Source organism: Mobula hypostoma, chromosome 9 (genome assembly GCF_963921235.1).
Source record: "Mobula hypostoma chromosome 9, sMobHyp1.1, whole genome shotgun sequence".
Classification (NCBI taxonomy): domain Eukaryota; kingdom Metazoa; phylum Chordata; class Chondrichthyes; order Myliobatiformes; family Myliobatidae; genus Mobula; species Mobula hypostoma.
The window spans coordinates 20790023-20817863 of NC_086105.1; the positions used below are offsets into that span (position 1 = coordinate 20790023).

At 40.6% G+C, this 27841-nt stretch overlaps 1 protein-coding gene across 14 annotated transcripts in view; it reads right to left on the minus strand.

The window, feature by feature from the left end:
* Window positions 1-27841, minus strand: part of LOC134351553 (suppressor of tumorigenicity 7 protein homolog) — a 209031-nt gene that overhangs the window by 88756 nt on the left and 92434 nt on the right. For 4 of the 14 annotated variants that reach the window (XM_063057840.1, XM_063057837.1, XM_063057836.1 and 1 more), the window contains exon 2: window positions 26976-27026. The exons of 9 other annotated variants lie outside the window; for them this stretch is intronic. In XM_063057840.1, the coding sequence (XP_062913910.1) occupies window positions 26976-27026 (51 nt within the window). Of the gene's footprint in view, window positions 1-9517; window positions 9751-26975; window positions 27027-27841 lie in introns of those variants that run through there. One more of the 14 variants, XM_063057844.1, reaches the window with a different exon arrangement.

A 27841-nucleotide genomic window follows, 5' to 3' on the forward strand; every position in this document is an offset into this window, starting at 1 on the left:
ACGTTACTGAATTTTTGGGGGCTGGCAAATTTGAGAAGCATTCTCCTGGGTGATGGAGTCAAAGACTTTTTGAGAAAGCCAAGTACACAGTTAATCCTGCTCTCTGCATCTTTGCCAAAGGAAAATCATGTCCATTATATATCACTAGTTGGTAGTGGAAAGGGTTTGAAAGCAGATAAGACTGTTCCTGTCCACAAAGAAGAATTAACACGAGCCACTTCATGTCAGTACCTAGCAGAAATGTTGACGGTTCTTCTCTGCCTGGGGTCTCTTACTAAAGATTCCGCAATACTCCAAAAGCTGTCTCAGTTGAGCTCATTGACTTTACGGAGAAGAGAGACTGAATGTGGAATATTCTCACTCTGATGACTCAATAACTCCATACAGGTAACCTTTACTCATCGAGCATCAGGAGACTTTCTTCTTTGTGACTAACAATTCAAGAAAGAATTCCTCATTTTGCAAACCTCTGCCCTATGGGTCACGGCTTGCTGCTTTCTACCTTGTACAAAGAAATGGCAGTCTCTGCAGAAACTGGACAAGTTTTCAAGTGCTCTTACCAATGGTTTTCTATTCAGAATGCACTTTTATGAAAATTGTAGGAAGTCCTTTTCAGTCACATGTGATGAACTCATTAATAGTGAAAATATCATTTGTTTCACATGGATTTCAATTGAAATGATACTTGATAATTCCAATCAATATGGAAATTTAAAAGAAAAAAAGTCTATCTTTCTTTGTCCTTACAGGCTGGGCAGCAATTCAATAAGACGAGTTTCAGATGGCTCCGTGAATGGCACAAAACATTCAGAAGATAAAGATTTCCACTAACTTTCCCCTATGCTCAGCACAGCCTCCTCTCCTAGCAATTGGGGTTCACAATAAGATCTGTAGGAATATAATTTTCCATATCTCAGGAGCCATGTCCTTGCACAGGCAGACATCAATGACTACATTACCATTGCTTTTGGATAACTGTATTAGACTGCTCAATGAACAATACAACATAGCTGGCACCATCTTTATGGTCTACCCAGGAGCACTGGGCTCTGTCCATTCATATGCTTCTGAGTATAGACACTCTCCAAAAGGCAAGATGAAGGCACTGGAAATGTGTCACAAAAGCTGCCTTTACATAATCCTCCAACACTGAAGAGATATTGGAACCAATCTCTGAATCATATCCTCAGTTCTAACCAATAAGCTCCAAAACCTGGGCCTCTGTACCTCCTTCTGTAACTGGATCCTTGACTCCCTCACCAGCAAATCACAGACTGTGCGGATCGAAATTAGCATCAAGTTCAAGTTTAATTGCCATTGAACCACACGTGAATACAGCCAAACAAAACAGTGTCACTCCAGGGCCAAGGTGCAAAACACAGTGCCAACAATCATACAGTACAAGGTACATATAAGACGGCAATAACATACAGCCCCTACAGAAAAAAAATCTCCTCCTTGCTGAGAATCAATATTGGCACACCTCAAAGAGGCCTGCTTAGCCTACTGCTCTGCTCTCTGTTCACCCACGACAGTGTGGCTAGGCACAGCTCAAACAGCATCTATAAATTTGCTGACGACACAACTATTGCTGGCAGAATTTCAGATGGTGACGAGGAGGCGTACAGGAGCGAGACAGATCAGCTGGTTGAGTGGTGTTGCAACAACAACCTCGCACTCAACAACAGTAAAACCAAGGAATTAATTGTGAAAGGGGGAAGGGGAAGTTGAGGGAATACACACCTGTCCTCATCGAGGGATCAGAAGTGGAAAGGGTGAGCAGTTTCAAGCTCCTGGGTGTCAACATGTCTGAGGATCTATCCTGGGCCTAACATATTGATGCAGTTACAAAGAAGGCACGACAGTGGTTATATTTCATTAAGAGTTTGAGGAGAATTGCTATGTCACCAAAGTCAGGTGCTAATTTCTACAGATGTATCGTGGAGACCATTCTAACTGTCTGGTATTGAGCGACCACTGCAAAGGATTGGAAAAAGCTGCAGAGCTGTAAATCAGCCAGCTCCATCATGGGTACCAGCCTCCCTGGCATCCAGAACACCCTTAAATAGGTGGCATCCATCATTAAGGACCCCCATCACCAATGACATCCCTCTTCTCATTTTTACCATAAGGAAGAGGTACAGGAGCCGAAAGGCACACAACGTTTCAGGAAAATTATCATCAGATTTCTGAATGAACAATAAACCACTGAACTCTTCCTCAATTATTTTTCCCATCTCTTTCTGTACTACATATTTCGTTTATTTTTAAAATATTTTTCTTATTTTAATTTATAGTTTTAATTACTAAGTATTGCTATGTACTGCTGCTACAAAATAATATATTTCACGACATATGCCGGTGATATTAAATCTGATTCCTCTCCCTGGCCAACTTCCTCTTAACAGACTTATAAAATACTTTGGGATTTTCCACAGCTCTTGCTTGCAAGCAATACTTAATGTCCCCTCATTGCCATATATTTTTTCACCGCACCCTACACCACTCTATTTGTCAGGGGCCTCCTGTTTCAATTCTCTGTACCTGCCATCGGCTTCTTTTTTTTTAATATTAACTATCCCTTGACATCCAAGTTACCTTTGCTTTTATGTTTATGGGAGCACTTTGTCCCTGATTTCACAGCTGAATGACTCCAGGTTGGATATAAACCTACTTGCAAGTCCTCAGTCTACTTTTTAATCAGATCCTGCCTTCTGAAATTGAAATCAGCCTTTGCGCAATTCAGTGCCTAAATTCCCAGACCATCCTGATCCCTTTCTATGTGTAAATTGAAACATGCAGCTTTATAGTTACTCTGCAAATTGTTCCCTCATTCACAGTTCAACCACCCAGCCAACTGCATTCACCAGGATTGGGTTCAGTACAGCCTCTTCTCTCATAGGACTCAGTATGGATTCTAAAAGGTGTTCTGGCCATCTCCCGACACCTTTCACACTAAAACAATCCCAGTTGATTTTGAGGAGGTTAAAATCACAACTATTAAAAGATATGCAACATTCCTACCTGCAGGGTGGAAATACGTCACTGCTAAAGGAAGCGTAAGGCACTCATTACTTCCGCTACCCTGCAGGTCACCCTTGGACAAGGTACTTAGCCCCGATCAGGGGCACATAAAGCCATGGGAGCAGGTGGTGGGTGGTCATATCAGCAGCTGGTGCGTATTACAATTCTATGCGACCACTGACGCCAGGCGGACAATCTCTGAAGAGTATTGATAATGGCTTGGGTCACCCATCTTGTAAAGACACTTTTCAAAAGAAGGCAATGGCAAACTGCTTCTGTAGAAAAATTTACCAAGAACAATCATGGCAGTAGACCATGATCACCCATGTCATACAACACTGCACATAATGATGGTGATGATGATGAACATTCACACCAACTCATGGGAATGCTTAGCAAATGACTATTCAAAGAGGAGGAGGAGCATCCAGGAAGGCACGCAGCACCTTGAGTGTCAACAATATAGACGCCTAAAAGCACACCATAACCCAAACTACCAACGTCCCATCCCACTTTCAGCAAGTCCTCTTCATTAACCTCTGGGACAAGAAGAAGAAAAAAGCCCTTAACTTCGAGTGGAGTCATCAGGGCGCCGTCATGACAGCGTTTTTTTTTAAGCGGGCTTTCTTATTTTTACAAGGCCAGGTTGCTAGCTCGACGCTCAACCCAGCACGGATGGAAAGCGTGCAAGGGAGCCGGCTGGATTCGAACTCTGGAGTCTTTGCTCAGAAGTCCGGCACTGATCCCACTATGCCACCAGCCGGCCTAGGACAAGAATGTAAGGATGTTTTCCACAGACTTAAAGATAAGCCTCAGAAGAAGCTGTCTTCATTACAGAAAGATAAAAATCAGAATGTTGAACACGAGAGATACTGCAGATGCTGGAAACCCAGAGGAACAAACACAAAATGCTGGAGGAATTCAGGAGGTCAGGCAGCATCTATGGAGAGGAATATATAATTGATGCTTGAGCCAAGACCCTTCACCGGGACTGGAAAGGAAGGGGGAAGATACTAGAATAAGAAGGTGATGGGAAGGAGCTCTGAACCAAATGTTCACCTGATGACTGAACTGATCTCACTCCACGTCAGTCACTGTAATGCAGGGAGAAAGTAAACCTTAAAGGAGTTAGGAAATGAAAATAAAATATGAAAAAAAAATCAAAATGACCAGAAATTACATTCTTAAATTCTGCAGTAACCATGTGGTACTTCAACTTTGACCATTCTATTTACTGGAAGTCACTATTGCACCTAATTGCAACAACAAACCTGATGCTCAGGAAATGGGCTGTCAACATATTTTATAGACACCTCCCAGGAGAACAAAAGCATTTTCTAAACACATTTCACATTTACTGATGTGCTGCATCGGTCTCTAACATCCCTCTATTTTTAGTTGGATGTGAAATGAAATCAAGGCAGGATCAGGAAATGCATCTTTAACATTTTTCAGTCCTGTTGGGTTAAAATTGTCTTGCAAGTGTTGCCATGCAAACTCACCTGCTAATGTTAAGAATCTGGTCTAGATCTGTGAACATGCGAAGTTTATGCAAGTCATTGGGCCTGAGCAATCTTTCAGTTTTGAGGACAGCTACTTGTGCATTCCCATCTGCTCTGGATTAGCCTGGGCTCTACAATGGATATTTGTAGGACATGGGAAAATGTTCCTTAACACGCACTGTTCTAATGGACTTGTTGTTGTTGGATAGACCAAATAAAACATATATCCACAATCCACAAGGAACATTAGCTCTTACAATGGGCATTCCATGGTAAACTGTCCATTGTGTTAACCTGGTAGATATATGGAGTCACAGGGAGATACAGAATGGAAACGGCCCCCTCAGCTCATTGAGTCCATGCCAACCATCAATAGCCTATTTACACTGATAAAACATCAACCTCATTTTTTCTTCTACCCATATTCTTATCAACTTGCACCAAGTTCTACCATTCACCTGTACACTAGGGGCAATTCACAATTAACCTATAATCCGCATGCCTTTGGGATATGGGAAAATACCTGACCATCCAGAGGAGATCCGTGCAGATACAGGGAGAACTCCACAGATGGAAAGCACCCAAGGTCATGATTGAACCTGGAACTGTGAAATTTGAGGCAGCAGCTCTAACAGGTGCATGACCATGCCACCACCAAACACTCCTATGTCTGACCAAACAATTGAAGGATGATTATTAATGAGGGAGCTGAAGATATGGGGCCCACACCACTACTCCTTGCAAGGTGTCCTGAGACGGGGATGACCCATCTCTAATAATCACAATCATCCTTCTTAGTGACATAATGAGATTCAAACTCACATATCTGAATCAACTGTATGGTCCTTCACATACACCACCATGCTATACATCCCCTGGACACCACTGAGCGGGTGGCATATGTTTCCATTTTGGAGTGCACATGAAAAAGGTTGAATCTGCAAGTGTAATTCAAATCAACTAGCTGAAGAGTAACATCTCAGCAGTCTGAGAATCATCCAGCTAAAGTCAAACAAAATATCATTTTTTTTAATAACATGGTGAAGGTTGCACATTTTAGGGGTGCTCATTAACCGGTTCTTGATTTTGTACATGGCGTTTTACAAATGGGAATAGAAGTGTAAGTGGATTACAAGTGGAGTGTACATGCAACTAAGTAAAAAAAGAAAGTGCTGGAGATAGCTATAGAAAAAAGAAAAGTTAATGTTTTGAGATGATGACTTGGAAATCAAACATGTTTTAAGTTGTGATGAAGGTAAGAGATAGCACGAACAAAGGTTCTGTCTGTGACGGGGTGGAAGCCAAGACGATAAGATATACAAGCCAAATTAAGCCATTTGGCCCATCGAGTCTGCTCCGCCATTTCATCATGACTGATCCATTTTACCTTTCAGCCCCAATCTCCTGTCTCTCCATGTATCCCTTTATTTCCTAACTAATCAAGAATCGATCATCTTTTGCCTTAAATATACCCAATAGCTTGGCCTCCACAGCCACCTGTGGTAACAAATTCCACAGATTCACCACTCTCTGGCTAAAGAAATTCCGCCTCATCTCATTTCTAAATGGACATCCCACTATTCTGATGCTGTGTCCTCTGGTCTTAGGCTCACCCACCATAGGAATTATCCTCTCCACTTCTCTAACTGAATCCAAGAGATTCAGTGACACATGTGCTGGTCATAAGCACAGTAAAATCGCTGCTGAACTCTCTGCAGGAGGTGTAAACAGAAGGAATGAATGAAAACAGAGGTAAGAGAAAGATAATAAATTGCCTGAGTTGTGACATATGAAACATGGCAGATGCAGCAAATTTGAATGCAAGACAAAGTATACTCAGCAGGTAAGGCAGCATCTGGGGGCGAGGAAAAGGCAAATCTAATGTTACAAGTTGATGACATCTCATTAGGACTGGTCAGTTTTGGTACCATCTGTTCAGGGCTGCTGATCCAAAATTGTTGATTTCAATGTTAAATCCTGAAGGCTGTAACATAGTATGTTGGAAAGTGAGATATTTCCCTCAAGATTAAGTTGGACACACTTCAAGCACTATGAGAGACCAGAGAGGGAGTGGGATGGAGGATTAAAATGAAAACCAAATGGAAGCTCAGGACCATCCTTGCAAACTGAATGTAGGTGTTCTGAAAATCAATCTTCATTTGGTTCCTCCAACATAGAGGAGACTATATTCCCAAGCATCAAATGCATTACCAAATAGGAGAAATCAGTCTCAGGAAGAGACTTATAGCACTAATGACAGGTGCAGGAAGGTACTGTTTTCAGCAAAAGTTGTACTTTATGTGTCGAAGCTCAACCAATCTCTAAAGCAAGTCTAATCAATGTTATCATGTGAAATCTGATCCCCATCAAGCCAATTACATCATTGTATTAGCTGCTTTAAGCATATTAGCAGATTTACAAAGAATTAGATCATTTAATGACAACGTGTAAACAGAGTGCCACCAACTAAAAGAAACCTTGATCAAAGACACCATCTATTAAATAAGTTCTGCCTGCATCCCAAACTGACTAGTATTACTGAATGGTCTGTACTCTCCTTAAACCTTTGTACTAAATAGCCCTAGAGCTCATTTCAGGCAGAAAAACATGAAACTTACTACAGTGCTTATGTTACTATGAGAGGGTGAGGGTGGATTTTTTCCTCTGGGTACAATTTTATTTTCCTTTTTAAGGATGCTTGACTTGAGGCTGTGCAAAAAGGTTCACTGATTAATTCCTAGGAAAAAAAAAGAGGTTGCATTAAGCAGAAGGACTGAGACTAAACTCCTTAATCTTCTAAAACTCTAGAGAGTGATCTGAACAATTCATAAGATTTCAAGGAGGCTGGGAAGGTAAGCAATGGGAAGGTGTTTTGCTGATGGGGTCGTCTCGAATTATTTGTTCTCTGGATAAAGAGTACCTCAGAAATTGCTTCTCAGTGAATATGAACAAATGGCTTCTCTACATCAGGAGGCTCTGCATGCAGACTCATTTTGGATATTTTAAGACTAAAATAAGATCTTTGGACTGCAGCGGAAACAAACCTTACAGGCATCAACTGAAAAGTGGGACAAAGGTAACCAATTAGATTAGCAAACATTTTATTGAAGGCAGGAGAAACCTCCAGTTGCTCTATGGCCTACTCCTGCTCCTATTTCTTACAGCCCCATAGAGTAATAGTGCACGGAAACAAACCCTTCACCCAAAATCTGCAATGACCACCAAACCCCCACTGGTGCTAATCCTGTTCTATGTTGATGTTGAAAAGCACTAGAGGGAGGTGATGGGCAGGTAAGGAGATAAAGTGAGAGAGGGAAATGGGAACGGAGAATGGTAAAGGAGAGGGGTGGGAGGGCATTACTGGAAGTTCCCTGTGTGGCCTCCTGTATATCAGTGAGACCCTACGTAGATTGGGAAACCGCTTCATTGAGCACCTACGCACTGGCCCGCAGAAAAGCGGGTTTTACCAGTGGCCACCCATTTTAATTCCGGTTCCCATTCCCATTCCGACATGCCAGTCCATGGACTCCTCTTCTGTCGCGATGAGGCCAGACTCAGGTTGGAGGAGCAATGCATTATATTCCATCTGGGTAGCATGAACATTGATTTCTCGAACTTCTGGTAATGGCCATTCTGATGCTTCACCCTCTTCCCTTTCTTCCATGACCTTCTGTCCTCTCCTATCAGATTCCTTCTTCTCCAGCCCTTTATCTTTTTCACCATTCGACTTCCCAGCTCTTTACTTCCCCCATCCCCCACCGTCCCAGTTTCACCTCTCACCTACTACCTGACCTCATCTTTTCTCTCCAGTCCCGCCAAAGGATCCTGGCCCACAACATCAACTGTTTATTCTTTTCCATAGATGCTGCCTGGCCTGCTAAGTTCCTCCAGCATTTTATTTGCGTTGTTTGGATTTCCAGCACCTGCAGATTTTCTCTTGCCAGTTATTGCCTCCCCTCGTTCCCAGAGGAGGAGAGGAAATTCTACCGACACGCCAATCAACTCCCCAATATTCTCCCACTCACCTGCACTCTAATTAACTTACCAACCTCAACATCCTTTGGACTTTGGGAGGAAACCAGAGCACCTAGAGCATATTCATGCAGACAGAGGGAGAGCATGCGAACTCCACACAGACATCAGTAGTGGTCATGACTGAATCTGGAGTTCCTGGAGCTATGAGGCAGCAACCTTACTGTCTGCACCACTGGCCACTTTGATTATTAATAAACTCATGGTCAATAGATTATACCTCAAAGAGGACTACAATCTTGTCGTGGTTTGGAGGCTTGCGTGCCTCAATGACCCAGAGAGCTGCGCTGGCTGGAGTCAGGGCTTTGCCCTTTGGCTCAAAGGAGGGTCACCCATGCCAAACAGGTCAAAGGGTAGAGACCAGGCTATGAGTGGTCCACTGGTCCTCCAGGTTCAGTGGTTCAGCTCAGGGCTAACAACCCTGACTGGCAAAACAATATTGTTAGGGAAACAGCAATGAAGACTTCTTCTACATCTGAGTGTGACGATATTCCTGAGTCTCCACCCAGCACTTGCATGACTGACGGTAGTGAAAACCGAGAGGAAGCTACTGACACAATGAACACCACCAGAGGTGGAAGACCTTCATTGCTGCCCTAAATGCCAGCAGCACAACATGGAGTATGTAATTCAATATATTATACAAAGACTTTTTTTTTGATAAGCATGGCCTTAAATATTAAGCAACAGCAGAAATGGGCTTGGCAATGTGTTAAAACTCAAGATTTACTTCAGAACGTGAGCCAAGCTGCACTGACCAACCCCACCAGTGAACCTGTGCTGTGATTGGTGAATCAGCTGAAACTCCTAACTGGACTCCAGCACATCTTGTCAATGGAAGGAGCAGAGCTGGGCAAGAAGCACTGGGTGTGCATGAGGAAACGAGCAGGTTTCATGTGTTGTAAGCCAGCCACATCCCAGTAACCATTTCAAAATTAAATAAAAACATGGAATCTAACCTGGAGGTGAAGAGAGCAATTTCTGCATTCCTCCACCCATAATAGTCATGACTTCGGCCATATTCCAATAATTGCTTTCAGATGCATCCTTGCAGAATGATTTTGCCAAGGACAGAGACTGGGAGAGAATATCAATCACCCAACTAAAAGCCACATAACTTCAGAGTTCAGCAGTTCATAAATAATATGTCATTGCCAGGCGATACATCTTGATAGGGAGAATAAGCAGACCAAAATTTCCTAGGAAAGGGTGTGCCTGAATGCGGTAAAGTAACAGGGAGATCGCAGACGATTGAAGTTGATGATAAATAAGGAAAACAAGCACATAAAAGCAAGTATAAAAATTAAACCCCAGAGGAAAGGAATAGGTAGGAAAGGCATGGTTCTTCTTATTTCTCCCTACTCTGTGTAGAGTTGCTAATGAGGGTGAAATTATTGATCATCCCTGATACAGCTGGGGTAATTTTTAGCTTAATGTGAGCAGATTTCCATGTACATAATGAGAAAAAAGACATTGAAGAACATGTCAAGAAAAAAGATCATAGAGTACAGAGGTCATCCTTGTCAAGAAATACTGAATGAGACGCGGTTCCAATCTCTGGAAAAGCAAAGAAAAAAGTTTGGATTATCGATCTGATTGAGAGGTGAATGCAGCAAGGATGTTCCCAATTATGGCACAGGCAGAAGGGCCACACCTATCAAACACTCACTGATAAATTCAATAGGAACTCAGGAAAAAGGCCTTCAGCTGCAGACGAGTTAGAAGGTGGAACCAGCTCCCTAAGGAGCAGTTGAGACGAAGAGCGTTCAGGCACTTAATGAGCTGATAAGCAGGTGAAGAAAGACTGGAAGAGAATGCTGATGGGGGGGTTAGATAGGGAAGAGGAGTGGAGCTGCAATACCAGCCTGAGGCAGTTGTCCTGATGAAGGGTCTCGGCCCGAAACGTCCACTATTCTCTTTTCCACAGATGCTGCCTAGCCTGCTGAGTTCCTCCAGCATTTTGTTGTTGTTGTGTTGTTAATACTTTGTTCTTTACCTTGTAATGATATCATCTGCAATGTGATTTATTATTGGTGCAATCGCAAGTCAGGTAGTAGCACCTAATACATGACTCCCCCGCTACTCATTCACGTGTCCCGCCATTAACAATTTTATTTGTGAAAATGAAAGCAATTCCTTTGATTTGTATCAATAAATACAATAAACATCAATTGCCCTCGAAATATATATTTTTAAAAACTTGAGATTTTGGTCCCTTTAATCTGTATTTGAAAGGAGAGCTAGAAATATTTTCCAGAAGCAAAATGGCCTTGTTACTGTGCCAACTCCAAATGTAACATAACAATATAATAACTGCTGATGCAGTGTAAGGTTTTATTTTATTCTAAGTAACACCAAAGTCATTTATCAACTGGAGATTGACAGCTGGATATGGTCTGTGTTAATACCATAATGAAACATGTCTTGGAAATAAAATGTGTGTGTTTGTGCATGACAGATAATTTATCTGTGACAGGACCAAAAATGTCTTGCTTGAGAGAATGCCACTGGGATATTGAGGGGTGTTTTCAGATTAAATCAGGCGAATCTGAGGTACAGGCTAGGAGATTTATTTATTTGTTTGTTTGATTGTTTGTTTATTGAGATGCAGCGTAAAGCAGGCTCTTCCAGCCCTTCAAGCTGTGACACCCAGCAATCCCCCAATTTAATCCTAGTTTAACCACGGTAAAATTTACAATGACCAATTAACCTGCCCACAGGTACATCTTTGGACTGTGGGAGAAAATTGGAGCACCCAGAGGAAACCCACACAACCACAGGGTGAATGTACAAACTCCTTACAGGCAGCGGTGGGAATCGGAGCCGGGTGGCCTGTACTGTTAAGTGTTGTGCTGACCACTATGGGACAGGGCTCTGGTGAGGATATTAGTAACCAGAGAGATGAGGGAAGGACCAATCGTTAGGCATTAATATCGAAGTAGTAAAATGGATTCAGCAGTGGCTGGATGGGAGACGCCAGAGAGTAGTGGTAGATAATTGTGTGTCAGATTGGAGGACGGTGTCTAGCGGTGTGCCTCAGGGATCTATACTGGGTCCAATGTTGTTTGTCATATATATTAATAATCTGGATGATGGGGTGGTAAATTGGATTGGTAAGTATGCAGATGATACGAAGATAGGTGGTGTTGTGGATAATGAAGTAGGTTTTCAAAGCTTGCAGAGAGATTTAGGCCAGTTAGAAGAGTGGGCTGAAAGATGGCAGATGGAGTTTAATGCTGATATATGTGAGGTGCTACATTTTGGTAGGACTAATCAAAATAGGACATACATGGTAAATGGTAGGGCATTGAAGAATGCAGTAGAGCAGAGGAATCTATGAATAATGGTGCATAGTTCCCTGAAGGTGGAATCTCATGTGGATAGGGTGGTGAAGAAAGCTTTTGGTATGCTGGCCTTTATAAATCACAGCATTGAGTATAGGAATTGGGATGTAATGTTGAAATTGTATAAGGCATTGGTGAGGCCAAATTTGGAGTATTGTGTACAGTTCTGGTCACCAAATTATAGGAAAGATGTCAATAAAATTGAGAGAGTAGAGGAGATTTGCTAAAATGTTGCCTGGGTTTCACCTCCTAAGTTACAGAGAAAGGTTGAACAAATTAGGTCTTTATTCCTTGGAGCAGAGACGGTTGAGGGGGGACAATAGAGGTATTTAAAATTATGAGGGGGATAGATAGAGTTGATGTGGATAGGCTTTTTCCATTGAGAGTGGGGGAGATTCAAACAAGAGGACATGAGTTGAGAGTTAAACAGCAAAAGTTTAGGGGAACTTCTTTACTCAGAGAGTGGTAGCTGTGTGGAACGAGTTTCCAGCAGAAGTGGCTGAGGCAGGTTCGAAGTTGTCGTTTAAAGTTAAACTGGATAGATATATGGAAAGGAAAGGAGTGGAGGGTTATGGGCTGAGTGCAAGTTGGTGGGACTAGGTGAGAGTAACAGTTTGGCACAGACTAGAAGGGCCGAGATGGCCTGTTTCCATGCTGTAATTGTTATATGGTTACATGGTTAACAAAGAAGTCAAGATGGGAGGTTTGATAGACTTGGGTTATGGGTCTGGACACGGGGAAAGAGAAGGATTGGTGAGGTGAGAGTTAACTGTTGAGGAGCTGTCACACAACTGCAGTTGGAGGCAGAACGAGGAGATGAGTACTTGGGAGGATGTTGGTGATTGAGAGGGTAAGACTGGCACGCGACGTCACAAGTCTGGGGAGGGAAGGAGTAGGAGTTTAACAGTGAGGGCAGGAATCTGCTAGAGAGTCAGGCCAGCAGTGGACTGGGCTTTGGTCAGGAAGATAATCGTTATACCATGCTGAAGTAGACCTCACAAGTGTCTGAAGGCCTGGTTCAGCAGAAATGATTCATGAGAATCCTGAAAGTGAAGGATATCACTGTGCTTGTTTGGGCACTGCACTTGTTTGCTCATCAGACACATAGAAGACCTGAGAGGATATTCAGATACGGGTGTCCCCCGCTTTTTGAACGTTCGGTTTACAAAACCTCACTGTTACGAAAGACCTACATTAGTTCCCTGTTTTCACTAACAGAAGGTGTTTTCACTGTTACCAAAAAAGGCAGTGCGCGCCCTGAGTAGCCGCTCTCCCCCGGATTCGGAACTGCATTCTCGCCGGCATTGCTTAAACATGTGCCTGTGAGCAGCCATTAGCAAGATGAGTTCTAAGGTATCAGAAAAGCCTGAAAGAGCTCGTAAGGGTGTTACACTTAGCGTAAAACTAGACATAATTAAGTGTTTCGATCGTGGAGAACGAAGTAAGGACAAAGTGAGTTTGGCTTGTGGAAGTTGACGAAGATGGTGTTGAAGAGGTTTTGGCATCCCATGACCAAGAACTGATAGATGAAGAGCTGATGCAATTGGAAGAGGGAAGGATAACAATCGAAACCGAATACAGTAGCAAACGGACCGAAGGTGAAGTCGTCCAGGAACTGAACGTGAGGCAACTGCGTGAGATTTTCGCCGCAATGATAAAGTACGACTTTAATTTTGAAAGAGTACGTCGGTTTAGGGCATATTTGCAGGATGGTTTGAGTGCTTACAAAGAACTGTATGATAGAAAAATGCGCGAGGCTAAGCAGTCAAGCAGGCTTTCCACGTCAGCCACAGCAGACGACGAACCTCGACCTTCGACATCGAGGCGGGCAATCATAAGAGAAGATGAGCTGCCTGCCCTAATGGAAACAGACGACGATGAGGTGACACCCCAGTGTCCCACCACCCCAACCCCCGGGCCCCAGAAAGATACCGATTCGCAGAGAATGCAGCGGTAGCTGGGAGGCACACAGCACATCTTTAAGAAAAAAGCCAAAATAAACATGCTAATTAATTAGGTGCCACCTGGCATGTAAATGTCAGCCCAGATCAGAGGCGATGCAGCCTCAGGTCCGGGCCGACAATTATGTGCCGGGCGGCACCTAATTAATTAGTATGTTTATTTTGGCTTTTTCCTTAAAGATGTGCTGGATGCATCCCGGCTACCGCTGGACTCCTGCATGCTTCGCAGATCGGGATCGGGTCGCTGCCCGGAGGGTGGGGGCCACTGCACCACCCCAACCTGCGACGACTCAGCCTAACACACCATCATCAGTGTGCTCGACGCTGTCCCAATTCCGGTAAGTGATACGACACTGTACATACATTATTTCTAGTTTATATCAGCTGTGTATTTTTACGTGTTATTTGGTATGATTTGGCAGCTTCAAAGCTTAAAGGTTACTGGAGAGCACTTGCGCCATGTTTTGCCAAGAGCGCTTGTGTGAGATTTTCGCTACGGAGGCAATCGTTGTAGAGAAGTATTTCTAATTTATATAGGCTGTGTATTTATATCATTCCTGCTTTTACTATATGTTACTGTTATTTTAGGTTTTATGTATTATCTGGCATGATTTGGTAGGTTATTTTTGGGTCTGCGAATGCTCACAGATTTTTCCCATATAAATAAATGGTAATTGCTTCTTCGCTTTACAACATTCCAGCTTACGAACCATTTCATAGGAACGCTCTACCTTCGGATGGCGGGGGAAACCTGTACTTTGTGCAACTCACAAGTCCCTGATAACCATTACATTTTAGGTTTTGCTGTAATTAAGTCACATACCACACAAAAGCATGCAATCCAATTTCTAGACCACAAAAATTCAGGTTGCAACTATATAATTTGCAAATGCAAAACTGAGAGTATATTAGTTCATACAGCAGTGCTTATGTATCTTGGAAGATCTGTAACCAGTTGTGATCTCAACCTAATTCTGACAATTGTAAATAAACTTTCTTTCCTGCACCATGAGAGACACGGCAAGTTCAAGACCACTGCTGAGGGGAAAAGAAGCAAATCTTGAGGACGTCTCCTCTGCTGTTCCTTTGCCAAAGGAAACTATCAGCATTCTATTCCTAGGATTGCATACTGTACAGCAGTATTCTGGTGCTTCCCACAGGAAATGCTCTGGATTACAATCTCATTGTGAACTATAAAATTCTCTGCAAACCTTGGCAATCTTGTGAGCTTCAATTCAAAGTTCTGAAAAACTATGACCTTCCACAAAAGTAAAGCAGCCACAAATAGGTGAGGTTTCATTAACTGTATGTCCTACATTAACAAAGGTATGTTTTCAATAAATTACTACATTGATAAATATTAACATCTGTCATTTACAATCCTACATACTATATACTATAAGCTATAGACAAAAAGGCTATGTTTTGCCAATAAAACATACGTAAAACTAATCCAAACAATTAAATTTTCAGAATATAGATCTAAAGTTGCCATATTTTCTTACTATTTAAAAAGTAATAATCAGCATAAAACGTATTTTTCTCCTCAGCAACAAAATGATAAGTCTGCAAAGTCTGGCCGGGACTCTGCTACTAGAGGAGCCAAAATGAACCATGATAATTCTTAATGTTTTCTAAGTGCAGTCATTTGTAAATCAAAATGTAAAAATATACAACAGCCATCACCATTAATATGCCACACTGACAATATGTTCAGTAGCAACTCAGAGAAGTGTATTGAACAAAACATTGATGCGGGCCATATACGAAAATGTCTGGACATACGACGATAAGCTAGGGCAAACAGTTAAGTTTTAAACTGTATCGTAAAAGAAGACACACAAAATGCTGGAGGAACAACAGGTTCTTCAGGACTGGAGAAGGATCTCAGCTCGAAACTCCGAATATTTATCCATTTCCAAAGATGCTGCCTGACCTGCTGAGTACCTCCAGCGTTTTGTGTGTGTTGTTTTGGATTTCCAGCATTCGCAGAACTTCTCGTGTTTATACAAGAAGATACGAAGTTTAAGAGGCAGTGAAGTTTAGGAAGTGAAATCCAGGGCCTAGTGCTTTGGTGGCTGAGGGTCTGGTTGCTAGTGGTGCGGTAATATAATTCAGTGGTGAGCCATAAGGCGGAATTGAAGCATGAATTGTTATACAGTTATACAGCACTGATGCAGTCCCTTCAGCAAATTAAGTCAAATCAAAGCATCGTGCATCTCTTTACACCAACCACAATTTACTCAGCTCACATTCCAATGAACTCATCCCAGATTCTACCACTCTTCCTCAGGGGCAACTTACAGCAAGCAATTCATCTACCAAACTGCCTACTTTGGGAAACCAGAACACCTGGAGGAAACTCACATAGTCAGGGGAAGAATTATGTAGGGAGCACCAGAGGTCAAGACCAAACCCAGGTCACTGAAGATAGAAGGCGGCAACTGCACCACTGTTTTGTCTAATGGTGGCACAACAACCAGTGTTCACATTCATCATGGTATGGTCCTAACAGTAACTTCTGGAGGATGTACATAACAAATGAGAACATACTCTCAGCTGCTCTCTGGGCAAGATACAGAACAGCAGGCCAAGGCACCATCTATAGAAATTAATAACAGTCGATGTTTTGGTCCAAGACACTTCATCAGAACTGAAAAGGAACCAGAAGATGCCAGAATAAGAATAAGAAAGGGAAGGGAAGGAGTACAAGCTAGAAGGTGATAGGTGAAGACAGGTGGGTGGTGGGGGGGAGGGGGATGAAGTAAAAAGCTGAAAGGTGATAGGTGGAAAAGGTAAAGGGCTGGAGAAGGAATAATCTGATAAGAGAAGGGAGTGGACTATGGGAAAAAGAGAAGGCAATAGAGGCAAGAGAGGGGAAGAGGTAAAAAGGGAGGCCAGAGTGACGAAATGAAGCGAAGGGGGAGCGGGAAAATAACATTGGTGGGACCTGGCACAGACTAGGGGTCCACTTTGTCGAGCACCTTCAACTCCATCTGCAAAAAGCAGGATTTCCCGGTAGCCAACCATTTCCTTCTTCCCAAACTCTTTATCTTTTTTCACCTCCCAGCTTCTCTCTTCATTCCCCCCCCCCACCCCAGCAACCTAGCTTTACCTATCACCTTCTCCTTACCCTCCCCTCACCTTCTTATTCTGGCATCTTTACTCCTTCCCTTCCAATCCCGATGAAGGGCCTCAGCCCAAAAACGTTGTTACTTCCACAGATGCTGCCTGACCTGCTAAGTTCCTCCACCATTTTGTGTGTGTTGCTCCGGATTTCCAGCATCTGCAGAATCTCTTGTGTTTACAATCAGCAACTCCCTGCTCTTTCTCACAGTGAAATCAGTTCCAATGTAACCAGCAAAAATACAAGAACTTCAGGCATTTATAAGCTAATCTCTCTGCAAAATAGGCTGAAAACATTGAGTTTCTGCATATGAGGTAAATTAGCTTTAATAGAGTACCACACCGTAACTATTTAACAACCTCTCTGGCTCTAAATAAAATTATGTGTGCCTTGCAGTTTTATTAGAGAAGCATGTATTTATTTATTATCGATATGCAGCATGGATTAGTCTTTTCTGGCAGTGCACAGCAACCCACCAATTTAACCCTAGCCTAATTACGGTACAATTTACAATGAGCAATTAACCTACCGACTCGTACGTCTTTGGACTGTGGGAGGAAACCACAATTGCTTCTGAAATAATAGTATATTACATTTTTTTCAATTTACATATTTCAGCTTCAACTTAAATCTCAAAATCTCTTTCGGTTTTGGACATTACTAAAAGTAGCCGGTAAAACCTGCTGTGAAGTTCAAACTGTGACATCATTTTTTGCTGTATGCCTCGGTCTTCTTGAAGCGCCAATTGAGCAGAACGGGCACAGGCAGAACAGAGTCCGTTAAAACACTGATCACTAGATCTTTGTGGCTGGCATTCTCATTGGCCTGAAATCCAGCTCATTGTTCTTAATACTGTTTTAGTATTCTACTACCATTCCAAGAAAATAATTCATATAGATTTGGGGATCATCAATTATTGGTCTTCCAGATGAAGGAGATGGATATCAATGAAATAGGCATAAAGCTAATTGAGTTCCAAACTGAAATGGATCATATAGATCAAAAGAAATTCATGACACGGCATGGCAGCAGAACATCAGATCCAGATCATGGGATAATTAAAACTTCTGTACTATGTTTTTTTTATATACAGCAAGACTACTCTAAATTCAGAATTATACAAATTTTGAATTTAATATAGATCAGGAGGCTAGATTCTCAACATTAAATTAATGCAATAAAAAGATAATATATGAATACTGTTAAAATGGGTATACCTGTACATCTGTAAGGATAAGTGGAGGAGATGCCCACAGTGAAGTTGATACTTTATTTTTCGTAACTTAAAATTTGATCCCATATTTGACTTGGTAACTCAACAATATTTTACATATATCATTGGATTTGCAAAGTCATGTCAAAATCAAATTATATAAAAATAGGCAAGTGACTTGAGATTAGAATTTGGTGTCAAAATCAAATTAGCATAATGGTACGTGTATCTATTGTTCACATCACATCCACTTAGAAGGTCAAACTGTCTAACAATATCTTCAATTTCATGTGGTGTAATTTGAAGGAAGTCAAGGTCAGAGGGAATGTCAGACTGAGACAGTAACAGAAACTGAGCGAGTGCAAATCAGCAGCCTGCTTACACACTGGAAAATGGGTGACTTCCCCATAGCAACTTTACTCCACTGACAATAACACAAATTCTCTCCAATGTGTATCTATCTGTCTGGGAAATTGGGGTTGGGGAAATAACAAGCAGGATGTGTAGATGTGATTTAATAATACTTGCTTATTCTTTATTTCTGAATTTACATTACAATCTTCTCTGTCACCAAATGTAATAGTGCAAAGCCTGACATGGCTATAATTGAAGAATACAAAATGAGAAATCTCAGATACAAGATTAAATGCTAGAGCATGATAACAACTTGTTGTCCCCTCTGTCTGCACAGCACACCACCAGTGTTAACATCTAAAGCACAAATCCAATTCCGATGCACTAAGGGTTAGTATGGCAACTACTCTACTCACGACCTCAAGAAGCTATGGAGACTTGTGGACATGGTTCAGCACGTTATGGGTACCAGCCTCCCCTCCATGGACTCTGTCTATAGTCACTGCTGCCTCAGTTAAAGCAGCCAGCATAATCAAAGACTTCATCCACCCCAGACATTCTATTTTCTCCCCTCTTCCATCAGCAGAACATACAAAAGCCTAAAAGCACGTACCACCAATCTCACTGTAAAAGGACAAACTGAACAACTCCCTAGTATGACCAGTTGGACTCGCCTCTTGCTGCACCTACCTTGTTTTAGCCTTAAACCTCATTTTTCAAGCCTGTACTGCACTATCTCTGTAACACTTCATTCTTAACTTATTTTATAAGTACCTTGTTTTCTCTTGTACCACCTCACTGCCTGTTGTAATGAAATTGTAATGAAAATTGCGATACAAAATGAATAATGAAATTATGTTTTTCACTTTGGTGGATTTTTGATCTGAATATTTAAACCTTAGACCTTATTGTGGTACATGTGACAATAACAAAACTTATTTACAAATATAAATCAACCCATTTGTATTTGCCATCCCATGAAAGAGAAACCAAATCTTGTAAAATGTGAAACAGGACATGTTGGAAAATTAAAATACAAATTGAAAATGCTGTGCCTATGCAACAGGTCACACAGCATCTGTTCAAGTTGAAGTTCAATTATCATTCAACCATGCATGGATACCCATGAATAGAGCCAAATGAAAGAGCGTTCCTCCAGGGCCAAGGTACAAAACGCAGTGCCAACAGTCACACACAGCACAAGGCACATATAAGATAGCAAGTAAGCATACAGTCATACACAAAAAAATGTCAAGTCCCTGAATGACATATCCTGTAAGTTGATAGTGCATGGGTGTTATTGGTGAGAAGACCATAAGATACAAGAGATAAGTAGGCCATTCAGCCCAGAGTTTGCTCCACCATTCAATCATGGGCTGATCCAATTCTTCCAGTCATCCCCACTCCCCTGCCTTCACACGATACCCTTTGATGCCCTGGCTAATCAAGAACCTGTCTATCTCTGCCTTAAATGCACAAGAAGAACAAGTAGTTCTCAGTAGTCTGCAAACGTAAACAATTCAGCTTGCCTTGCACATAGCAAACACTGGAGGACAGCAATGACTGGGGCGGGGGGGGGAGCAGCTGCCAACCCAGCTACACTTCCTCCAGCATCTCCTCACCCGGACTGCTGCATCAGGCAAGCCCGCGGCTTGAGACCTAGTCCTTGACACACCAAGGCCACGTAGCTCCCTCACTATTTATTTGGCCAATAAACAAGGAAAACAGGCTTGCAGCATTTTGCAGGGTCTTGCGATCGCAAGAGAACTGTCAAATATGATCACTTGCCGTTGGACTGCGCACCCTGCCCTAACTCTCATGCCTTTCTGTAGCAGGCAGTAACATGGTCCTAACCAAGTCTAGCTACTCCACCAACGAGCACCTCGCTGATGGGGTAGACCTACAATACTTGAAGTTCTTGATGTCCAGCACTGTCTTGCAATTGTAAAAAAGACGTTTAAAAAAGACAAACACCCTTGGCTGGCCCCCGAGAAGCTGCTGCATCCGAATATGCTGCCATCTTACCAAAAGAGAGAAATAGAGAAATATTTCAGATTAATAGACAAGCACGTTTTAAGTTAAGAGAGGGGGGAAGAGAGAAAAGAAGGAATATCTGTGAACCAGCGGAGACAGAGGACATCCAAGCAACACAATTGTTTTTGCTGCTGTCAAAGGAAGACATCAATTCTTGTTGTCTCAGTTGATTTTATTTTTGGAAGAATGTAAATACAGTTCCTTCCCAGTTTATGAACTTACACACAAGCGACAGATCCATCCCACCAGCATTCAGGATACTAGTGGGACGGATCTGCCAACTGCTGCAGGGCTGCATGTGTCTGTGCTTGTCACTAGCTGGAAATGTGACACATCGAATGCGAGAAGAATACATTCTAGTTAACATGTTGATGCCCATTCTGCGAATCCTATCTTGAGACATGCTAGTCAGGCCAGCGGCACTGACCTTCTTAAACCCTGTCTGCAATATAATCTTTTAATATCATTGTTAACCCCAGACAGGCTCAGGCATTATATATTAATATCAGTTTATTATTAACAATGGTAAAACAAGATTGATTTACTCTATACTATCTATTCCTACAGGACAATGCACCTCTTCAGGCATCTTATGCTGTGTGGGAACTCAGCGGCTACATTTCAGACTTGCAAACTGTTCAGATTACAAACAGTTCACAGGAACGGAACCTTGCTGTGACCGGCAAGGGCCTATGGAGAGAGGTGAAATACAGCAGTGGTGGAAAAAACACTTTTTCTATCATCACAGATGCTACCTGACATGAATATCCCCAGAATTTCTGAAGGCAAGTCTAGTTTATTTCTCTTTCCATTAACTGTTCAATATTGTATCGCTAGTGCCATGATAGAAATGATGCAAATCAGATGTGCTCTCTCCCTCTCCCCCTAAACACACACACACACACACACACACAGAATATGTTTGCTTTTTTAAAAGCAACATTTCAACCAAAATTTTGTTTTGTGTAAAATCTGCGAACAGTTTCTCTTTAAATTGCTTAGAAGATTTTGAGCTATGACAGCTCAGAACAATATCCATAAGCATAAGTGGTTAATGCAAAATTCTTAAATACAGGGGAGTGAATAATAGGCTTCCATCCTTGAAATTTAGACAGATCGCAAAGTTCAAATTCGGCTTCAGGCAACAATGATGACTTCAAGCACAGTCTCGTGGGAAGAGGTTATAGTCTTGAAGTAAAACTTTAAATAAAGACACTATACAGAATACATAAGACAATACAAAGTTAACTGTAATTGTAGTTGCAGAATTGTCACCCCTTTTATTTCACCTATTCTTTTAAGGTTGGACCTAACAAATAAAAAAAATCATTAAGAAAGAATAGTGTGCAATCTGATGTCCAACTTGTACAAACATAAAATAATATGCACTAACTGTTCCCATTATACATGAGAACATAAGAACTTATAACAAAAAAAGAAAGCCAGCAAGATTTTAATCTTGTCTAACCCCTTCATTTACTCATTTAAATCAGCTCTAGTTTACATTGTGAAATCCAAGGCATTTCCAACTCCTTCAAGATTCCCTCAGCAGCCCACAAGATTTTTCTCTAACCCATCTAAAATAAATTTAAAAATAAGGAATATGAGTTTGGGATTCTTCTTTAATTTGGATTCAATGGTGATTATTACTAAAAAAAATATATATATCTGGCAACTTGTACTCTTATCTAAAACAATTGTATAAACAACTGAAATTACTAACTGAGGTAATTTTCTGCTTCTATATTAAAACCAAACTTGGCCTGTAATTTTATCAGCCATTTAGACAAAAGGGGTTAATTCTTCAAATACAAACAGCAGATACTGGAACTCTCTGTATGTCAGACAGCATCTATAGATGCAGTGGTTGGTTGGTCCTTTATTTGAAATTTTAACTCTGTTTCTCTTTCCATATTTGTTCAACCTTTTGAGGGTTTCTATCATATTTCTATTTATTTCAGATTTCCTTAATTTTCAATTTATTGATTTTCAATATTTTTGCAAACTTGCTCAGAGATAAAATACAATAGTTAAATACACCTTCATCAACAAATCCCAATGGAAAAAAGAAAAATGTTCAAATACTTTTAAGAAGAAAGAGATTTTATGAAGGAGCAAAATGAAGTATTCCTAAAATTCAATTATCTAGTCATTTTAAAGTCACAACCGAGGAAAAGTCATCAGCTGAGCCAGTCTGATGATGCCTTGACATCAATAGTGGTTTCAAATCACACTGGATTCAACCACATTAGAGGGGTCTGTTTCTGCTTCCTAGCGTATTGTTTTTGCATTTTTAGCTGCAGATTTGCCTACATACAGAACATGATATTGTAAAAACTTGGGAACAAAAGTGACAAAGCTGTAGTTAATATTGGCCATTGAATTGCCGAAGTTTCAGCATTTATATTTTTGCATGTACTTATGATTACAATTTTAAAAGGAAATGTGATTAATTTTACTGATTGGTGTGCGTGATGCATTTTGTGGAAAAGAGAAAGAGCAATAGGTCTCCATTTAATTTCTTTGCTGATTCCAATTTAACAAAATTATGCATACACATTTATTTGTAATTTTATATTAGGGCAGTAAAAATGTACCAACTACACCAGGTTGAAAGGGTTAATCTCACAAAACTGGCTGGGCTGGATGTCTGTCTGGAACAGCTGTCAAATTGCTTTTGGCACTGATGCGTGACGTCTGTGAATTTATGTTGAACTAGGCTGTTTCTGGAACAGTTTTCCAACATCTCAACTGAGACTTTTTTTTAAAAATAGCCTCCACAACATTATTACCATTTTGTTTTTTTTTGGTGGGGAAGTGCATTTAGTCTAAGAGCACCAACTTTTAATTCCATGCTACCATCTGCAATGCTTGTTGTGATTTACAACACCGAAGTTGTCTGAATACAGTTAAAAATAAATATATTAATCCTACAGTATCACACGTTCACCGGAAGGCTGAAATAACAAAACCCCAAATTTCCCAACATCAAATACAACTTTGCGCTGAATCTACTTTCAGTGGGAATACTTAAAAATACCAAAACTTGTACACATGTATATAATATATATATTATGTATGACAATGGGAGTTGAAAATTCCCAATGGACTGTATTCAGAATTCTCACTGGGTGATTTATCACGTTAATGCATTGCTATTCCTCTATCTGCACAGTTTAATTCGTCCATTCTCAATGTAGTTCTTTACTCATGAAGCGCTCGGATTTGGTTTCAGACAGGCTATATTGCAAGAGGAGAGAGATCAGCAAGGTGTAAAGATTTCTATCTCAGTCTGAGCTGTATTTAGTCTCTGGAGCGAGGTAACCGATGTCATCATTCACTTGTCAAAGACCACCTAAAAAGGTCAAATTAGTTGGTACAGAATAATTGGTTTCGGGGTAAAAAACCTGTGAAATTTAGTATGTGAAAGGGGTAATGGGGAATGAAATGGAAGCAATTTGCAGGGTTATGTAAAATCTAGAAAACTACTCAATAGCTGTGGGGTACTTTTAGGTAACAAATAAACAAGCTATTCTGACACAGTAATTAATACATAACACCAAACATTAGGCACGTTGACCTGTACATAGTCCTGGGAATTGGATGGGACACATGCAGGTCACCGGGAGGTGGTAGTCTGGGCTTCTACAATGTAGTATAAATGAAAACAGTCATTTTAAATGTGAGCAGTACTTTCGGTTGCCCGTTTTTCAGCATTTGCTTATGAAACTCTGGGGAGATAAGCAAAGCTTATTCAAACAACCTGTAGATATGAACACGCAGTAAATGAGGCTCAAAAGCAGTAAGGAAGGACAAAAGGGGCTCTTGTTCGTTCGCAAATTCAAAGTATTCCATATGGATTTGGTTTGTATTATTTGAAAACACTATTTATGAAGTGATAATCTTACAAGAAGTCAAAGTATCCGCTTATCCTCAGACCCTGGGTGAAAAATCAACTACTGCAAGATATTCTTTATACCGTGAGTTTTCATCAGCGAACAACTTCAACATTGTACAGTAAATAGAGACTGAGGCACTTGTCATCATTTTAAAAAAGGCACAGATTCTTATGCAGTCATAATAAAATAAAATGTTAAACCAGTTACCACTATAATCAATCAGGTTTTACCTGAAGAACTAGGGTCATCTTTGTTGAGTTTTAATAACTCCAGTATCAGATGGACCAACAAAGGTAAAAAAAAAAGGCACAAAGACATAGAATATTATATCACCATTACATGTGCTCAGCATGTGGCACTGAGTAATTGACAATTAATTGCTACAGTTTATCAAAATATCAAATATTCCCAACCTATTACTGGTTAAACAACTATTCGCTATACAAAACCAAACAACGCTATTTTCCGTTAGTCTATTTCTCCACCATCCATCAACAGGCCCTGCCCCTCCAAGACCTCTTTATTGTTCTCAACTCTTCGCCATGCCCTAAAGCACAGCACTGTATCTGTCAAGTCACCAAGATGTAATGAATATCAGCCCTGAACTTCCACCTTGGAAATCTGCAGCAAATCTCGAGGTTGACCTGACTAGCTTTAGGAATTCTTCTCATTATGAAATGAGATGCCGGCGACCATGGTGAGTGAAAGGGAAAAAATAAACGCAGTTCTGAAGAACATCTGCCTTAGTTTGATCACTCGAAGCAAATTATGGTTACTGCTTGTAGAAACCTAACATCATTAACCCTTCTTTAAAAGAGAAAGCCCTGGTATCTTGAGACAGTTGTTCACTATAGACCACAAGCATGTACTACTGAAGAAAATGCTGAATAAACAGGAAAGAGAAAGTGTAACTACGAACCAATGTGATAATCTCCTTCATTGCTTCATATCTAAAACAATTGCATCCCATGACATACAACCCAGCCATGCCTTGATGTTAGTTATTCAGAAGGAAGATATCTACTCACATGTTTTTGTTCTGTTCCTATTCATTCTCCTTGCTTAAGAATTCTCTTAATTGACTGAAAACATTGGGTAATGAGCTGGACCATAATGGCCACAGGTTTAAGTCGTTAACAGTTACAGCGATGAAGACGACAAAAAAATTACAATTGCATGATCAATTGGGAAGCAAAAAGTATCTAAGTAAAGAAATTCACCACAATGCATAGTTGTTAAGAACATTTTCTTCTATTGTTCAGGTAAGTAGCCATGTAGGTGAGACATACAGGCTGAGAGAATCAGTCCAACTATACCCAAGTAACGATCAACCTCTACTCAGGGATTTCAATCACTAGTGCTTCAGAAACTTGTGGTTGCAATCCCATCTCTAATACTTGGGTACAAAGTCTAGTTTTTCTTCAAAAGACTATAGCTGCCATAATGCAACACTCTCTCAGGGTTGAGAGAGTGTCAGCACAACACTGAGGGAGTGCAAAGCAAACTGCCGGAGGAACTCAGCAGGTCAGGCAGTATCTGTGGATGGTTGACATGTTGGATCAAGACCTTGCACCAGGATTAAGCAACTGGTTCAGTTTCAGAGCTATTGCCTTTTGGGTAAGATATTAAACCAAGACTTAGGCTACCAGCATGTAACACTCAGATCTATTTGATAAAGACCATCAAATTCACTTGGCTGATATCTAAAACCAGATTATTTTGTCTTGTATTACATCAGTTTTTTAAGGACTTTACTGCGCATTCCCTATGTTACCACAAGATGTACACTTCAAAAGTGCGTTGTTAGCTTTGAAGCGCATCTGGATGACCTAAGGTCATGAAAGACACTTCCCAAGTACAAGTTCTTTTCTATCTATTAGTCACAAGCTTCATGAGAGGATAGAGTATTATATGTATTTTCATAACTTTTCAGAGCACTTTGAATTCTGCAGCATGACTGCAGTTGAAAAAAAATCTCCATATTTTCAGAAGTTACCATTTGTTACTGTCATTGCATGTGAACCATGAATAGAAAGCAAGATTTTAAAAGGTAGTTTCCAGATATTGATTATGCTGTGTTTTAAAATGCAACATTGGCACTATTACTAACTGCACTTACCCTTATTCCCAGAACAAAGGAACAAGTTAAGACAGTTGACTTATTAGAAGACATTTCTGGGAGCATCTACCATAAAGATATTTTTTCACTGGATATTAATTTGCAGGTGACTTCTGCTCCTTGCCCCAGGGTTCCTGTCAGTTACTCAGCTCTGTAGCCAAAGAAGTCATCTGCAAAGGTCAACAGATGACACTGGCAAGGAGCATTCAGCGAGAATATTTTCCTGACTTCGAAATGGATATTGGAGAAGTAGCATTTATTGTAAAAGGTTGCAATTTTATTTTTCACATAATCGAAACAAATATGTAGGTCAAGCAGCCACTTAACTATTTGCAATAACAGTTTCTGAGGCAAAAGAATACTTACAGATCAGACAAGTAAAAAGAACAGAAAGGACTGTAAGTGCTGACCAAGTTCCTGCAGAAAGCAAAATAAAAAATAAATAAGCCAGGGTACATTGGCGCAGATCTACTCGCATTTCCAAGGAATATTGTTTGTCAGACTATAAAAACATAGATTATAAAGATTTTAAATGGATATAAAGGAAAAATTCTGCTTTTAATATATATGCTTATTAGTAACCTTTCCAATACAATCATATTTTCACAACTTTGGAGATATTATATGTAGGATACTTCAGAGAACATAATTTGATTGTTAACCTTCGGTTTTCCCAAGGATTTCCCCTTAAAGATGTTAGGGAACTTTTGGTTAATGTGTATTACTAATTTTTAGATGCGACTCCCCCTGTACTTGCAGTGTAAATAATGCTTTAAGTTACCACTTTAGGGAAGAATGTCACATCATAGACCTTTGCAATATTTAGATTTAGTAGAAAGTCCTCTACCACAATAAACGTGTTCCTTAATCTGGCTTGTCTAAGACAGCATGTACAATATACTACAGTACAAGAACCCAAATACACTTCTATTACTTAATCTGGAATTTATCCTACAATTGCCTATTTCCCTCTTTATCTGCATAGTAATAGATTATTTGAAATATCCAATATTTGGACACTTGCTCTTCCATCAAAGGTAACCAAACAATAAGATTGCAGTTGGCATGGTAATTAGTTACTAAAGTAGAGAGGTACTAATATTTCTCTCTGATCCCAATATTCAGTGACACTTGATGGAAGCCACCAAACAGTAGAAATTTGACTTGAGGAATCACCTGATTTATACAAACCATAAACCTACTACATACATTTACTGTATGTATTAATCACA